The sequence below is a fragment of the Equus quagga genome, unplaced genomic scaffold, assembly GCF_021613505.1.
Source record: "Equus quagga isolate Etosha38 unplaced genomic scaffold, UCLA_HA_Equagga_1.0 203_RagTag, whole genome shotgun sequence".
In the NCBI taxonomy this organism is placed as follows: Eukaryota; Metazoa; Chordata; class Mammalia; order Perissodactyla; family Equidae; genus Equus; species Equus quagga.
In genome coordinates this window covers 9,016,502-9,034,425 of record NW_025798627.1, presented here as the reverse complement: position 1 = coordinate 9,034,425, position 17,924 = coordinate 9,016,502, and the positions used below count along the sequence as shown (strand labels likewise).

Below are 17,924 nucleotides of genomic sequence, written 5' to 3'. Positions count from 1 at the left end.
TATAAAGCAACAGCATCTTGATTTGCAAATAACCTTTTCTGTAAAGTTGAATATGAAGGGAAGTAATGATTCCCTAAAGTTTCCAAGATTAAAGAGTTGACCAGAAGGTCTGATCTGAAGGGTTTTCTGTAAACACTGTTGACAAGTCTGGGTCATCTGGAGGCAGTTATTAGACTCTGGTTAGGTTCAGAAAGGATTTTCAGAGGAGGTGGCCTTAGAACTGGTTCTTGAGAAAGACTAGGTGAGCAGAGGTATTCAAAACACATGCCAGCTCAAGGAGTCATTGGAGGTCAGAGAAAGCTGAAGTAGGAAACTAAGAGATGAGGCTAGAAAGGTTGCTTGCATCTGAGTTCTAAAGGACCTGTATACCTTACATGGGAATAAGGACTTCTTACCAAGTGGCCAGAAGGAAACAAAATAAGGAGTTTCAGTAGGAGACTAACTAAATAAGATAATTCTAATGGCAGTTGCAGGATGGCCCAAATTATGTTTAGCAGTTGTGTAATTGAAGAAGTCCAGGCTGTGGCACAGAGCATGGAGCAGAGGGTCTAGACAAGAAAAACATTTGTGTTGTAGATAAGACAAGATTTGATTAGCAACTGGAAATAAGCTTTCTTGTTTTAAAGACCACAAAGAATGAGTCTCTGCAATCTCCCTTGAAAGCTCTGCAAAGATTAACTTTATGTTTTTTAATTTTTGTTTAATTTTTTGAATAAATCATACCTTTCAATCTTTGAAAAACCAGAATGTATGAAAAGGTAGAGTGAAAAATTTACTCTCATCTTTCTTCCTCATCTGCCTAGCTCCTATAAGCCTCCCTTCCGTGGGTAAAGTTACTGGTACTAATTTCTTTGTAATCTTCAGGAAAATAATTTTGCATACTCTATTCCAAAAAATGAATATAAGATAAAGTAAGAAACATTTAAGTAGAGTAGAAGTAAGGATAAGAGATTTAAATTCAGAATTTTGCTGAATAAATTTTACTAAGATAGAATCCTTTTTTAAAGTCTGAGGCTGCTTATTAACAAGAATCAAATCACATTAATGCTTATTATGTTAATAGAATGTGATGTTGTTTTAACAATAGTATTGATATTGTGATGTAATAATCCATAATTTTATACTGGTTTGAAAACATTTAGTAATGTCTTAGTGATAGGCTTCTATAGCTAATATTGTTGTCATATTGCCCGTGTGGGAGAAAATTGCCTTTTCTTATATTGTGTTTGTGTTCCTGCCCTTCCTTAACCAGAGTTAGTACAAATATCTATCCAGGAGTAGCTAGCAATAGATACAGATCTAGTTATATCAACTTGTAAGACCTGGGAAGTAGTTGAAACTTCTGACTTTTAAGAAATTCACATGTGAGCTGCTTAGTACATCTGTGCATATAAAGTTGCACAAAGTTTAGTTGTACTCTAGGCCAATATGTATACTTTTTATTTCGTATTCTAAAAGGAGTCACTTTTGCTCAGGCAGTCTTATTATTATTAGCATTGCACTTTTTAGTTAATTGTGCATCATCTGTGTGCAACCTCCTTTTCTCCATTATCACAAATTGCCTTCACACCTGAGGTTTACTAATTAAATACTGAATAGTCTCATCGAGCTTCATTTCTTTCAAATAGGGTATGTCAGTGAAGTAGGAACAGTGGCAAGATATATTTGGCTAACTTCAATCAATTACGTGATGTGCATGTAATAATATATTTTTGATTGAGGTGTTTTTGCACTGTCATCATACTGACTGGAGTCAGATTCTTACTTGGCACATCCAGATGCTCCAACTTGTGTGACCTAGATAGAAAACATATGGGGATATGTGTGTGTATTTTTAGCACATGTTAAGCTTTCAGCCTAAGGGCAAAATATATGAAAAATTTCAGGAAGTAAAAAGAAAATCTCTATTTTAGAAAATAGTATAGGATTGATGCAATGGTAGGGACAGCAAATTAAAAACTATTTGTTGTAGAAAATGTAGTATTTAAAAATTCAGTTTCTTCTAGATTTTAAATTTTTAATTACCACATTTTATTGTTTAGTTCTTTAATAATGCATCCTGTTTTGAAAATGAATTTTAATTGCCTAAGTAATAGTGAAGATTTAACTTGTTGGCAGACCTCTTTATCATTTATTGCTAGCCCAACTGTAACTAGTTTAGAAAATGCTCCTGAGTTAGCTCCCTTGGTCTGATGCAATAATTGCCTAGTGTGAAATAATGCTCCAGCACTACTAGCAGTATTTACTTAAAAAAAAATCACATTTAATGGTTCTCATGTTTCACAGCTTTTTTAGAACCTATTTTCTTAAGTGATCTTTTTGCAATTCTGTATATTAGCGATTCAGCAGGTCACGCAGTGAAATAGCATCTTTGCATTAATCAACAGCCAAGATGTATATCTTAGGCATCACCTAAGATTGATGGCCACTCACAAAAGATTATTTATGTATGATTCCATTTATATGAAATACCCGAAGTATTCAAATTTCTGGAGAAAGACAGTAAATTAGTGATTGCCTAGGGGGAAGATGAGAGGAAATGGGGAGTGACTGCTCATGGGGATAGGGTTTTTTTTTTGGAGTAATAAAATCGTTCTAAAATTAGATTATGGTGATAGTCGCACAACTCTGTAAATGTACTAAAAATCATTGAATTGTACACTTAAAATGATTGAATTGTATCATGTATGAATTATATCTCAATAAAACTATTATATTTAGAAAAATAAAAGAAGGCGAAGTTGGCTTTGGATTTCCTAAAGTAGTAGACAGAGGCATTATTTCTAACCTATGTAGTAGTATGCCAACCAGCAATCATAATCTCTAAAAACAAAGAGCTAGTTTTAAACTCCACTGGCATTACTTTTCTCTAGAAAAATGTATTCATTTGCTCACTCCTTCAACAAATTAGTGTTTATTGGGCCCTACTGAGTACCTGACACTGTTGTTGGTACCAGGAACTCAATTATGTTCCTGATTCTTCTCCTTTTCTTCGTCTCCAAGTGCAATCGCTCACCAGGTCACATCAAGTCTATTTGATATCATTTAGTCTATCCCTGTGTTCTCTTTCCTGTTTACCAATGTGCCTGGTTCCTTTACCCAGTCTGGTGATTCTCAGCCACAGTGTTAATATTAGTAAAGTACCAAAGTGTGCAGATGTTTTACCTTAAAAAAAGTTAGAGGAATAATCTTGTAAATGTCACTTTCACTGACTTGCATTCCACTGTATTTTTGTGAGTGGAAGAGAAAGCAGTAGCATTACAGCTAGTGTGCCAAGAATTGCACACAATCCTCAGTGCCTATGGGAATATATTGTGAATGTGAACCTCGTCCATTTTGCATGTCCTCAGTAAACATTGAGAATCTCTGAGTTGGATTAATACAGTCACATTTTTAAAAAATTCGTATTGCTCTAGTTTCAGTTCTCATTAAACCATTTTTACGAAAGATATTCCTTTTTTTTAATTGGAATATAGTTGACATGACATTGTGTAAATTTATAAAGTGTACAGCATACTCATTTGATACACTTATATATTGTAATATGATTGCTATTGTAGCAATAATTAGCACCTCTGTCATTGCATAATTTTCATTTTTTTAGTGGTTGGAATAATGAGGTGCTATCTCTTAGCAAGTTTGATGATTTTAATATAATATTGTTTATGTTTTTCTATACTGTGCATTAGATCTCTAGGACTTATTTACTACTTGTTGCAAGTCTATATCCTTAAACAACATCTGTCCTATCCCCTAAGCACCATCCCCTGGTAACCACCATCTTACTCTATTTCTACGAGTTTGTCCTTAGATTCCACCTGTAAGTGATATTATACAGTATTTATCTTTCTCTGTCAGTTAGCATAATGTCCTCAAGATCCAAAAATCTCTTTCTAACATCCATATCTGATCATGGCATTTTCCCAATTAGGTTTCTCCAGTGACTCTGCATTGCATGTGAGAGAAACTTTAAATTTCTTTGCATGATATGCTAGGTCGTTCATGATCTTGCTTCTATCTTTCTGTCCGCCTTCATCTCCAGCAAGGCATAGCCTCTCTGCTTCCATGCCTTTGCATGTGCTCTTCTGTCTGTCAGGAAGGCCCTTCCCATGATTTGTGAGTGGCAAACTCCTTCTTTCAGGTCTCTCCACTCTGTGAAGTAGACTTGAGTTTCTTCTGCAGTGCTCCCACTGTGTTTTGTAATAGCACTTTTCACGGTTCACTATAATTATTTAATACGTTGCTTTTCTTTTATATTTTTAGCTCCTTGAGAACTGGTACCTTGTCCTTTTATCTTTGTATTCCCAGCTTTTACCATAGAATCTGGTACAAAGTAAATGCCCAATAAATATTGGCTGAATAAGTTTAAAATGAGTTTCTCCAAAAATAGTAATTTTTCCTGAGTGTTTATATATTACAATACATGATGAAATTAAGGATTAAAAATACTTGTGTATTTTATATCCTTATAGAATATTTATATATTCTATATCCCATGTTTCCTGGAGCAGTGCCAATTTTAAATAGTCTAGTGTATTGACCTTTAAGTATAAATGTAGTTACTAAAACATAGTTACTAATTCTTTGTTTAGAAATATATGCAGTGAACTCAAATCTTAATTTTTAATTGTTTACAATTTATTTTTATATTTTGATTTCATGTACTTTATGTCCTTTTTCTGATTCAGATCACTTTGAAAGCAGTAGATAGTGAAAAGTTGAAATTTAGGATAGAATAATACCTAAATTGTTTTTCTCCTTCTCTCATTTTGCTGTGTACTTTGGGACTAATTACTGCATATCTGTATTTATAACAATTATGGGATTTTTAGAAATCTTTAGGTATAAGGAGATCTGCATAATAAAATTAAGATTGGTACCAAGAGCTGCACTCTCCAAAATATTCTGACTTTAGGATGCTAGGATAGTAGTAGCTCCTGATCTTTTTGGACTTCTGTTATTCTGGTGTGGTTTCTTTGATTTGGGGACCCGAATTTTACCCCTTGCCCTTCTTCTAAAGGTAAATTATCTGTAAATCAAATAGATTAAAAATAATTTTGTTTTGAGAACTCATTAATACCCTCAAGCTAATTGGAGTTTACATAGCATATCACATGGCCATGGAGGGTAATCATACATGAAAATGCATGTCAGAGACACTCTGAGAATTCCCAATCAGGGTCTGGAATTGGGCCTAACTTATTACTGTCTTCGACTAGAGAGGAGAGAAGTGTTAGCAGAGTAAAAACAGTGAGGGTTTGGAGCTAGAAAGCTTGGGGTATAAATCATGGTTCTGTGACCTACTATCTATGTTTCTTTGGATAAATCAATCTCTTTGAGCGTCAGTTTCCTCGTCTGCAAAATGAGATAATACCTGCCTGAAATGGTTATGAAAATTAACAGTAATTTCTAGAATAGTAGTGCCTAGTTAAGTTCTTCATAAATTGTAACTCCTATTTGATTAGTATTAGTAAAACCCTGGCAATAGGTAAAAGGTTTTTCTGTTACACTAAGTATTGTGTAATTTGTCTTATTGAGTAGTTGTTATACTGTTTCTTGTTTCCCAAGCAGGTTGGTCTTTGAGATTGGTTTACAGATGACACAAATCAACAAGCAGAGTCAATGATTATTGTCACCTTGTCCAGAAGACCACATTCCTTCACAGCTGTCCCCTAACATTCCAGTTAGAGGACAACATGAATCCGTGTGCTTTCATTTTATTATACATAATCTTGTTAGTACTTCTTCCTGCCTACACAGGTTCCTGGTCATGTTAAGGAGTTCATTTGGCCAGAATTCCTTGGTCTAGTCACTCTCAGTGTCTCTCTCTTTCAAACCTTCTCCACAATCTGATATCTGAATTAGAGTCTTTTCACTCACAACAAATAATCTTTCTACATTACAGGAAAAAAAAAAAAAGAACAAAGAGGAACTTTACTTTCTTAACCTCCAGCCATTGAATCTACAAACCTCCTTGTTTGTTGACCCCCTCTTCCCGTACTGCTTCCTGTTCGTGTGTGTCATATTAAGACCCTCCCTTGATCCATGCCTGCCTCCAGTTACTGCTCTGTGTGCTTTTGCTGTGCAGGCAAACTTTCTGAAAGAGCTGTCTAGAGTCACTCTTCTGTCTCCCCCCCAAGTCACTATATCCAATCGCTGAATTTGAGTTTGTTTACTCGACTTGCCTGGAACTGTGCTCACCCTCCTGATTGCTAAATCCTGTGGCCACATCTCTGTTCTTACCTTGATCTCTGGACAGTGGGCACATAGGACTACTTATTTCTGCTTACTTCCTTGTTCTGTGCACCATACTCTCCTGTGGCTCTTCTTGCCTCTTCGACCACTCCTGTTCAGTCTCTTCTTCCTCTACCTGCCCCTTGAATGTTGATGTTTTCTCCTAGGCCCTTTACACATTTTCCTCAGGATTTAGGAAGTGCTAAGTGAATATTTGCTGAATGAATGAATTTTGTCTGTGTTTATGGTTTCTCAAGAGATTTGACTGTAATTGGACCTTATTAACTGAAGAAATTGTGATATATAGTACCTGATGTTGCACTTCACAACCAAACTGTAGTCTAGTCTCTCTGAACCATGATTATCTTAAACTGCTGTACTACAAACGTGCAGTGAAAAAAACGGAAGCTCATTGTTCAGTTTCTATGTCTGCGAGTTAGCTTTTTCTAAGTTCTCTGTAAATAAAAATTACAAAGGTAATTTTAAAGAGCTACATTATCCCAGTTTTTTTTTTTGGTTTTTTTTTTTGAGGAAGACTGGCCCTGAGCTAACATCTGTGCCCGTCTTCCTCTACTTCATATGTGGGACGCCTGCCACAGCACGACTTGACAAGCGATGTGTAGGTCCACACCCGAGATCCAAACTGGTGAACCCCAGGCCGCCGTAGCGGAATGTGTGAACTTAACCACTGCGCCACTGGGCCAGCCCTTCATTATCGCAGATTTTTATACCAGTTTGATAGTTTACAGATATCTTGTAGCATAGCTGTCCATCCTCAATAAAATACCTTATTTGGAGTAGCAATTTAATTTAAATATGCTCTGAAATATATACTCTGAAGTTTAGGATTAGAAGAGGGAGGAGAATTAATATTTAATGAAACTATTTTATGCCAGACACTGGCCTGTCTGTTTGCCTACATTGTATGTTTTCATCTTCCAACAACTCTGGGAGATACACATTCTTAGTTATCTTGAAGAGGGAAGAAAACGAAGGTTAAGGGAGGTTGAATAGATTGTAATTGTAACATACAGCTACTAAAATTCAGAACCAGAATTCTCTCAGACTTTATAGCCCATGCATCTTTTCCAAATGACACTGAAAATATGGGCTGGAGATGAATGCTAAATATAGAAATAAGTGGTATAAGTACTTGAGTTTAGTAAATCTAAATTGTATTAAAAGTTGTGTGTGTCATTTTGTCCCTAGGCAGTTATTTGGCAGAAAACGAGAGTATCAGATCATAAGATGGCTCTCATGTCTGTTCTGGGGACTGCTGTTATGGGCAATATGGAATCCGTGCAGTACCACTCAGAAGAATCTCAGGTATGCAACAAAAGTGTTCTTTAAAATGTCTCATTTACCAATGAAACTCTTAAACTAGTTTGGGGCATTGCGATGGCAAGAGGTTTTTCTTTTAACATTTTTATCAAATATGTATTAGGTAAAAAAGAAAATAGAGAGCTTTTATAGTAAACCTCTCTCCCCAGCCCTACTTCCCTTTTTGTCTTTCCTGGTTTTGATTTTTTTTTTTTTGAGGAAGGTTAGCCCTGAGCTAACATCTGCCGCCAATCCTCCTCTTTTTACTGAGGAAGACTGGCCCTGAGCTTACATCCGTGCCCATCTTCTTCTACTTTATATGTGGGACGCCTGCCACAGCATGGCTTGCCAAGTGGTGCCATGTCCACACCCGGGATATGAACCAGTGAACCCCGGGCTGCCGGAGCAGAATGTGCCAACTTAACCGCTGCGCCACCAGGCTGGCCCCTCTTGTTTTAAATTTTAAGTATTGTGCTTACGTTAGTTTTTTTAATGATTTTCAATTTAGGATATCATCTATTTATTTTACACGATGAAAGAAAAAGAGTTGAGTTCTCTTACCTTTGTTTTCCCTTTCCCATCCTAAATAAATACTCTGTCTTCCTTTTCTTGAGCTAGCAGCTTCAGACAGAACTTCTTAAGTCCTTATAATACTGGATGAGGTTATTAACACTCCCACTCTTTCTTCTGCTTGCCCTTTCCTCTCTCAGTCATGTCAGCTTTACTTTTATGTTATCAAGCTTAATATAACCTATTTTCGTATGTAACCATTTTTTAAGTCTTCCATCTTTTATTTGAAGATTGATTCTAAAAGTTGAAAACTTATATGGAGCGCTCATTGTTATGACTATAAATAATCTTCATTGCAAACACAAGTATTGTGCTAGGATTACATTTTCTCTCTAGGGATCCAATGTTATGTCTCTATGTCATACAAATGAGAATATTCCTATTGTCCCAATTAAATGGAATCTCCTTTTTTGTTCTCCCATCAATTGCTCAGAATTTGTCATGTTTTTCTTGCTTTATGTATGGGCTTTCTTACATAGTTTTCTGCTTTTCCAAAAGTTTTTCTTTTTTCCTTTTTTGAAGTGAAGAAACTTTCTTCATCATGTCAGCAATAAAATCCAGCTCTTTTAGTTATTCTAGCTAAAACTGGTGATCCATTTCATTCCATTCTTTTTGAAATCATTGTTATTAGAACCCACATATTTCTTACTTGGATTGATTTCATGTCAGGCGTTCTGCACAACTCTCATCCTGGAATTTCTTTTCATAGGACTACTGGTTTTGTCCACCATTTTTTGTTTTTCATGCCACCTTCTTTCTCGGTATTCATTCTCATTTTTCTGATAATACATCTTTAAGTAACTTCCACAGAAAGTGGACATGAGAGGTAGACTTCGGTGTCTGAGAATGATTTTATTTTGCATTTTCTCTTGTTAGTCTGATTGACGTAGAATTCTAGATTGACATAATTTTTCTTCAGAATTTTGAAGACATTATCTTTGACCATCTGTTGTTGCCAATAGGAAGATTAATGCATTCCAGTTCTTTTCTTCTAGGTGATGTGGTTTTTTTCCTATCTGAAAGTTGTTAGAATCTGTCCTTCATCTTTGTGCAAGGATGTGTCTAGGTGTGTATCTTTTATTATTTATTTATTTATTAGGCTGAACACTTGGTGTGAGACCTTTTGAATCTGAAGACTCATTGCTATTTCAGCGCTGGATTATGTATTTCCGTCTGTCATAACTTAGATAATTTCTGGTGTTTTGTTTTTTGTTGAGGAAGATTCACCCTGAACTAACATCTGCTGCCAATCTTCCATTTTTTTTTTTTTGCTTAAGAAAGATTAGCCCTCAGCTAACATCTTGTGCCCTAGGAAATTGATTTCATCTCTTTCCCTCCCCTCCATTATTTTTCTTCTTCTTTTTCTCTTTCTGGCACAAAATTAAACTGTAATTGGTTCATGACAGATTGTCCTTATTCAGTTTCTTTATAGAACCACCCATTTGTTTGTTGTTCTTATTTATCTGGCTTTAAGCCTGAAGGCTTTCGGTTCTACTGGTCAGTCAGCTTTCTGTTCTACTCTTCTCCTTTTTCATGATTTGTTGAAATCTCTTTTCTGCTACTGGTTTCCCTCCTATTCTCTTTGCAGTACTGAATTCTTAACTGTTATCATTTTATTAGAGTCTTAGATGGGAGCTTGTGGTCAATTAATGTGTCAAGAGTTCTTTCTGCCTGAGGAACAATTCAGGCCAGCCTTTGTGCCCAACTGTAGTGCCTGGAGCATGGCTGTGATCTGACATGGGTCCTGTCTTTCAGAGCTCCCTTAATAGTTGTTTAATAGTTTTGACACACCTCAGTGCCTCCTTAGACTGGTTATGGTTCCATGTGTGGATGGGGCTATCACATGAGTCAGTCTTACAGTTGGGAATTTTTTTCTCTGATCTGTATTGATATGTGTTGCTACATCTATGCTTACCCATTGATTTTTTTAATTTTCTCTTGAGATAGAATTGCTTAAGGGCTGCTGGTAATCTATCATGGATACCAAAACTTTTGCTGCACCTTCATGTGGTTATTCTTGAGTGGAGGAATGGGGGACTTTGGGAAGCACGTGTTGCTGAGTGGTTCCAGTTCCGTGGGCTATCAGAATGATAAATTGTTGAGTGTCTCTCTAGTGAGAGTGATTGTCTAATTAAATCCTCTCTTCTGTTCATGCATTGTGTTTCTAAATTGCTGTTGTACTTATGTTGCCATCAGCTACCCATCACCATTCCATGCTTTCTGGGCTTGTAAGGAGAGGTGGCCTGTATCAGAGTTTCTTTGACCCCTTCTCATTCCTGGCCCAAAGCAATCTTAAGCTGTTTGCTAACTGCCAGTGGTTGTCCCTTCTCACCCGTTTTCTATCCCTTTTACTTACCTTCAAGTTGTGAAACTTGGCCACTAAAGCCCCTTCGCTGGACTGGGATGGCAGATGCATAGGCCATTGGGAACCTTGGGTGTAGAGAATCTTTATATATCTCTTTCCATTAATGTTGAGGGTCCGTTTTTAATCTATAGGGCCTGCATATGGGAAGAATCTCCTATTTATGGATGGTGGTCTCAGCTGCATCACTGCTGTGGTGGCATTTCTTAGGAGTTTCCCAGTGTTAATTTGTTGTCTTGATGGAGCTCCTCAAGTTTGTTTGTTTATTTATTTATTTATTTATTTATTTATTTATTTATTTTTGACATCTGTCTTTTCTTTGATATTTTTCTCTCTGCTTTACTCCATGCAACATTCTGGGTGAATTCCTCAGTACTGCCTGATTTTTATTCCCAAGCTATATTATTTTATGTCCAAGATTCAGAGTTTACTCATTTTCCTATTCTTCTCTTCTAAACTTGATTTATAGCTACTAGTTTTGATTTCTTTATCTTTGAGGGTTTTTTTCCAATGGATGTTATTTTTATTTACTCTTTTAAAAGCATGGTACATATACTAATTTCAAAGTCTTTCTTATATTAGTCTATAATTTCTACTTTCCTGAGAGAATATTCTCTCATTCTGTGGTATTTAATATGCTTTGAAATTTTAATTTGCAGAATCACCTTGAATACAGATTTACTGTTCTTGTTTTACTTTTTTCTTCCCTACGTTCCCTTCCCTCCCCATGGTTCAGCAGATATCATTCTGCTCCCAGTCCCAGTTCAAAACCAGGCGTTATATTAGTTATGTATACATATATATTTTAAATTTATATATATAAATATATATCTATATATTTATATTAGATATATTTGTATTATAAATACATAAATATATATTTTTATATATTTATATATGTGTTATGTTATATATATTTATATATATTAATGTTATATGTATTTTTTATATATATATAGTCTGCCAAGGTTTTAGAGACCCTTTTTCCTAGCTGACTTGGCTTAGTCTTATTCTTGGTTTGGAGTTGTCTGTGCTCTTTCTTGTGATCCTTGCAAGCAGCTCCAAGCAGTGGTCACAGTATTTTTTTTTTTTTTTTTTAAAGATTGTATTTTTTCCTTTTTCTCCCCAAAGCCCCCCAGTACATAGTTGTATATTTTTCGTTGTGGGTCCTTCCAGTTGTGGCACGTGGGACGCCGCCCCAGCGTGGTTTCATGAGCAGTGCCATATCCGCGCCCAGGACTCGAACCAACGAAACACTGGGCCGCCTGCAGCGGAGCGCGCGAACTTAACCACTCGGCCGCGGGGCCAGCCCAGTGGTCACAGTATTTTTAAGCATTTGGAGGAGGGGGCTGTCTCAGTCTCTCATGTCCAATGGAAAGACTGATTTCAATCCCCTGCCTAGTATGAGGTGTTTTCTATCCCTATTTCCATACCAGCATTTAATTTCCAACTGACACAGCTGGTTTATGATCCTAGAGCACATAGAGCTTTTGACTTCAGCCATCACTCCCTGTTAGGTTTTGCATCCATAACATCTTTCTGTTTGTCTTATTTTAAATGGTTAGGTCTTTCAAAATTTTTGTAAAAACTGATTTTATCTATCACTGCAATGTATTTGCGGTTGGGCTGGGGGAGAATAGAGTTTCTGCATGACTTATTCTACTATCCTGAACAGAATTACTTAAATTATTACTTTAGAAACATAACTCCATGGTATTCCAAAAGTTTACTGAAAGAGGAGAAACACTAGTGTTAGGAGACACCAGTCAGAGTTACTTCAACAGAATCAGGGTAGAAGAGGAGATGGGTTTGACAGATTTGGGTAGGTGGCACAGCTCTTTATCGTGATAAAGGAATACAGAGCCTATTGGATAGCAGGCTAGAAGTGGGATGAAGTATCAAGTTTTGAATGTGTTGAGCTTGAGATTTTTGTGACAGTGAGTGAAGAAAGTAAGTATTTGGGGGTGAAAGAAGTAGCATCACTGGTGTATGTGTATAGATGTGAATGAAATTACTCAAAGGGTATAGAGCAAGAAAAAAGGGCCTGATGATGAAACTCAAGGGAATCATCCTCATTTATAGGGGTTAAGCAAAGGGAGAGATATCAGCAAATCAAACTAAAGAGGAAGTATCAGAGAGGAAGCAGAAAGACCAAAAGAGAAGGCTGAAACAGGTTCATGCTTCCCAAAGGAGAGATTGGCATTGGTGTCAGGGTCCGCAGAGAGTCAAACAAAAGGACTGAGTGCCCAATGGAGTTGGTCATTGATGTAGAAGTCAGATTAAAGGAGGTTGAAGATGTAGGGAAGGAGAGAGGGAAGTCCATGATTGAAAAGCAAAAAGAGGGCTAGTATTTGTTTATGTTTTTTCTTTGATTTTTGTTTTGCTGTTGAGGTTGAGGAATACTAGGGTACTCCTTTTAAAGTCTAATTTTTTTATTTTGTTGCACTGATTCGGTCTCTTACATTTTTTGTTCATAAACGAGCCTGATGTTAACTTTTTATAGCATTTTATAAGACTTTGCTGTTTGATTTTACTTTTCCATATAACAAATAATAGTTTGTTCTTTTTTCTTTGAGGAAGATTAGCCCTGAGCTAACTGCTGCCAATCCTCCTCTTTTTGCTGAGGAAGACTGGCCCTGAGCTAGCATCCATGCCCATCTTCCTCCACTTTATATGTGGGACACCTGCCACAGCATTACTTGCCAAGCAGTGCCATGCCTGCACCTGTGATCTGAACCTGAGAACCGTGGGCTGCCGAAGCAGAACATGCGCACTTAACCGTTGCGCCACCGGGCCAGCCCCTATAGTTCGTTCTTAAGGTTATCTCAAGACATTTTTAAAGCTCAGTGTTTGGAAGTAATAGTAATTGTTCAGTGGCCAACCAAAATGGTGTGAAAGGAAAAGACTACCAATATTACCAATTTTTTCTTCATTTTATTCTTCATTCTTACCTATTTGGGGCAGATTTTTTTCCTTTTTTAATTCACAAGCCCAGTAAGTCTTTCAGAGACTAAACAGGTTCTCCCTGATGCTCAGCAGGTGCTTTAAGAGGGGTCTCATGTTACCTGGTAAATTATACAACCATTTATAAATGCTGTGAAGTTTTACAGTTAATTAAGTAGTATCATTTTGTAATGGATTATCCAGCTTTATTTATTTTTTTAAAATTGGCACAATTTGGCACTGTGACAATAATGCACTTAGCGTTCTAAAACTGGTAATGCATCTCCTTAAACACTTATTTTCGAGGGTAGAGATAGCCATAGACATAGGTGGCAGCCTACAGGCTTTGTTGATAAGGAGCCTCATGGTTTCTGCTTAACTAAAAATAGCACCCCCACTGACTCTCTCACTTTTCTAAACCTAAGCTGAAATTTTATCAGTGTTTCTTAACAGGTTTATAACACATCTGGTTCCAGTTGTTTTAGCTAAGAGATTGTAGGCCTTTATTTTAAATAACTTGACCAAGATCACATAGCTAGTAGTGGAGCTAGGATCTAAATCATGTCAGTCTGTCTCTATTCTGTATTCTTAACAGTTCTCTATATTATCTTTAAAGGTAAAAGTAGGAGCATTTCCCAGCCTTCTGTTCCCCTCAATCTCTCTCTTCTCTCTGTTTTTCCCTACGATCCTTTGTTTTTTCCCTCCTCTTCATGCATTTGTAAAATAGAGAAAGATAGCATAAAAATCATTGGTTTGTCTGTAGAAAAGTTCTCTAGACAAAATGAAGATAAAGTACAACACTGCTATTAGTGTCAAAGAGTAAAAGAGATTTTTTTAACTCAGAAATGAAAACCCAGTCACATTGACTTCATAGCATACTCAGAATAAAGACAGAAACAGCTACTTCTTTGTAGGAAAAGGTGCTTAAAAAGTAAAGGACAAACAGCTGGAGGAAAGTCACAAATAGGAAGAAAGAAATTTTTAAAAGTTCTAAGATAGGGTAGAGCACAGAGAGAGCAGTATTTATGCTGTGTGTCCTATAATGGTAAGGTATATGCCCATTCATGAAGTTTATGAATGCCAATTTTTCCTTAAAATAGAGTTGCAAAAAGAGAGAGGCAGCGAACACCAATTTAACATGCTTCAGTATTTTGTTTAAGGTCAGTGCTCAAAAGAGTAGTCATCAGGAAATAAATGGCTCTTTATATCTTAAAATGAAAAATCCACTTGTTTATTTTTCTGTACCTATTAATGTACTGTATATAGCCAGACCCGTGGAACCACATTTATTGTTGACATTGCATATCAATTCTATAATTATTTATTACAATTATAGATTTATCTAAGTGGATTTCTTCCAAAACATGATGTGGACCACTCTTTCACAAGTCTTTCAACCCCAGAAAGGAGTTTCATCTTTATCAACAATCGACCAGTACACCAAAAAGACATATTAAAGGTAATCTGTTTTAGAAAAAGGTATCACTTGGATCAGAAATAAAAACTAGCTCTGTCATTCGTTAACTTGTTACAAGGACTGTTTCCAAGAATTTGCTCTAAAATGATTTGGAAAAGGAGAAAAAGAGATGCAATAACATTTATTAAGCATTGTGCTAGGTACCTTACATATGATGTCTCTGACTTTTCACAAAAACTGTGATGAGTTGTTATCCTTATTTATAGTGTAAAAACTGAAATGTTACTGACTTTCTTAGAGCACATAGGCAGGAAGTAACAGAGTTTGGGTTGAACCTTGGACTTTCAAACATCTATGATACTATGATCTTTTAACCATGAAGACAGTTGCACTGGATATTTATACATCTTAATGAATACTTGTGCTTCATAAAGGTTCTGGGCCTCTAAATAAGTATTACTATTCAGGTACAGCTTTTTGTAATAAGCAGTTGTATCCACTCAGTTTCTCAGTTAAATATGCTCCGTTTGGTGGTATTTTAAGGATGGCAATACTATCTTTATTTACATGATATTTTTGTTTTTTATTCATTACATATATTTTAGTTAATCCGACATTATTACAATCTGAAGTGCCTAAAGGAATCTACTCGTTTGTATCCCATTTTCTTTCTGAAAATTGATGTACCTACCGCTGATGTGGATGTAAATTTAACACCAGATAAAAGTCAAGTATTATTACAGAATAAGGTAACCTTTTTCAGATGCTTTTTGCATTAATTTATAAAACTATTGCTATTTACAAACTTACACAATCCTAACCGTTTTTGTGTAAAAAAGATTTGCTTATTTATACATTTCTTAAAGTATTTTAAATTTGTGTATTTATTATTTTCATAATTTCCCCTAACATTTGTTAATTTGTATTTTTAGGAATCTATTTTAATTGCTCTTGAAAATCTGTTGACGACTTGTTATGGATCACTACCTAGTACAAATTCTTATGAAAATAATGAAACAGATGTTTCTTCAGCTGACACGGTTGTTAGTAAAACAGCAGAAACAGATGTGCTTTTTAATAAGATGGAATCATCTGGAAATAATTATCCAAATGTTGATACTTTAGCCATTCCTTTTCAAAATGACGTGCATAATGATGAATCTGTAAAAAACACTAATTATTGTTCTGATCCTCAGATACATGTTGATGACCATTATGATGATCATTTTAGTAGTGAAGATTCTAGCATTGATAAGAACACTAGAAATTTATTTCAGGAGATTTCAATGAATAATTCATCATGTGAGGACGCCCAGAAGGAATATAGTGAAACTTGTTATGTAGATTCTGTTAAGCATGCCCAATCACAAAATGGTAGTAAAGGCCATATAAATGAGAGTGGGAAAAATGAAGAAGCAGCAGTTCCTGAGAAGTCTTTGGAAATTTGTGCAGATGACTGGAGCAAGGGAAATGTACTTAAAAATTCAATGGGAGAAAACATTGAACCTGTGAAAATTTTAGTGCCTCAAGAAAGTTCAGCATGCAAAGTGAGTAATAATAATAATCATCCAAGCTCTGAACAAAAGAATCTCAGTGAAGGTGCCTATAACAAAAAATCAAATGTGGTAGATAACAAATCTGGACAGCTTACAGCTTATGATTTAATTAGCAATCGAGTAATCAAGAAACCCATGTCAGCAAGCGCCCTTTTTGTTCAAGATCATCGTGCTCAGCTTCTCACAGAAAATTCTAAGACCGGTTTGGAGGATGCAACAGTACAAATTGAAGAACTGTGGAAGACACTGAGTGAAGAGGAAAAACTGAAGTAAGTTTCCAGAGCTTCCATCAGGCCTGAATGCCCAGCTATTTCCATTCTATATGACTCACTGGGTTAAAAAAAATTTTTTTAACTTCTTATTTATGGAAAAGCAGAATGGAAAATGCCTCTTGGCTTTAGGGCTAGAGTAGTAGCTTTTTTTGGCATCATTTTCTTTCTTAGGAGTTTTCAGTTTTGGAGTTTTGTTTTTTGTTTTGATACAAGCCTTTAACTGCTTTCTCATTTAAGTTTATAATTAAAAGTTTTCCATTCTTATGAAAACTACCGTTTTCTTCTATTTTTTATTTTATGGTAAAGAATCTTTCTATGACAAAACTTTTTCTTTTTTAAGCTTATGCATTAGAACAATTATAACAGTAGGGTTTTTAAGAAATATCTTGACTATTTCCTTTGGTTAATTGGTCTCCAAAATATATAACACAATACAAAAATTGTAACATCATTGCAGATTTAATTTAGTGGTATTGATGCTGTCCTATTCAGGATAACTCAAGGCTTCCTTCTAAAAGCTTTTATTGGGGCCGGCCCGGTGGCGCAGCGGTTAAGTTCGCACGTTCCGCTTCTCGGCGGCCCGGGGTTCGCTGGTTCGGATCCCAGGTGCAGACGTGGCACCGCTTGGCACACCATGCTGTGGTAGGCGTCCCACATATAAAGTAGAGGAAGATGGGCACAATGTTAGCTCAGGGCCAGGCTTCCTCAGCAAAAAGAGGAGGACTGGCAGTAGTTAGCTCAGGGCTAATCTTCCTCAAAAAAAATAAATAGAAGCTTTTATTTATTTATTGGCAGCTTTTAAACTATGGTGATGGGTTTTTTTGTAGGTAAATAGATGGTTTAATCTATCTTTGATTAAAATAACTACATATTACTTGTCATCTTTAGATCAGATGATACAAATCAATATTTCAAAATAATGTGATGAATGTTTCTAATTGACTTAGGGCACTTACTATGAATACAAAATACTATGTTTTGAGTGATATAACCCACCAGAAAATGAATGAGTGGAATTAGGCTTCCGGTCACATATTATTATCTAAGACGTCTCAATACTATCTCAAACATCTGGAAAAAGTTTAAATGTAACCTATCATCTGGAGTTTATATTTGGTGATAAACTACATAAATATGTGATTGATTTATTTTTCATTTTTTTATTAGCTTGTTCAGTCTTATAAAGACATTATCAATTTAAAATAATAAAGACCTCTATTAACACCAATAAGTAAAACCTCCATAAATTA

General features: G+C 35.8%; 1 protein-coding gene across 8 annotated transcripts in view; it reads left to right on the top strand.

Moving 5' to 3' along the window:
* Positions 1-17,924, top strand: part of LOC124233514 (PMS1 protein homolog 1-like) — an 83,841-nt gene that overhangs the window by 39,888 nt on the left and 26,029 nt on the right. For all 8 annotated transcript variants that reach the window (XR_006887084.1, XM_046650664.1, XM_046650668.1 and 5 more), the window contains 4 exons: positions 7,444-7,560; positions 14,766-14,888; positions 15,452-15,595; positions 15,779-16,671. Coding sequence is in view for 7 of the 8 variants with exons in the window: in XM_046650664.1 (XP_046506620.1) it covers positions 7,444-7,560; positions 14,766-14,888; positions 15,452-15,595; positions 15,779-16,671 (1,277 nt within the window). In the remaining variant the exon portion in view is untranslated. The remainder of the gene's footprint in view (positions 1-7,443; positions 7,561-14,765; positions 14,889-15,451; positions 15,596-15,778; positions 16,672-17,924) is intronic.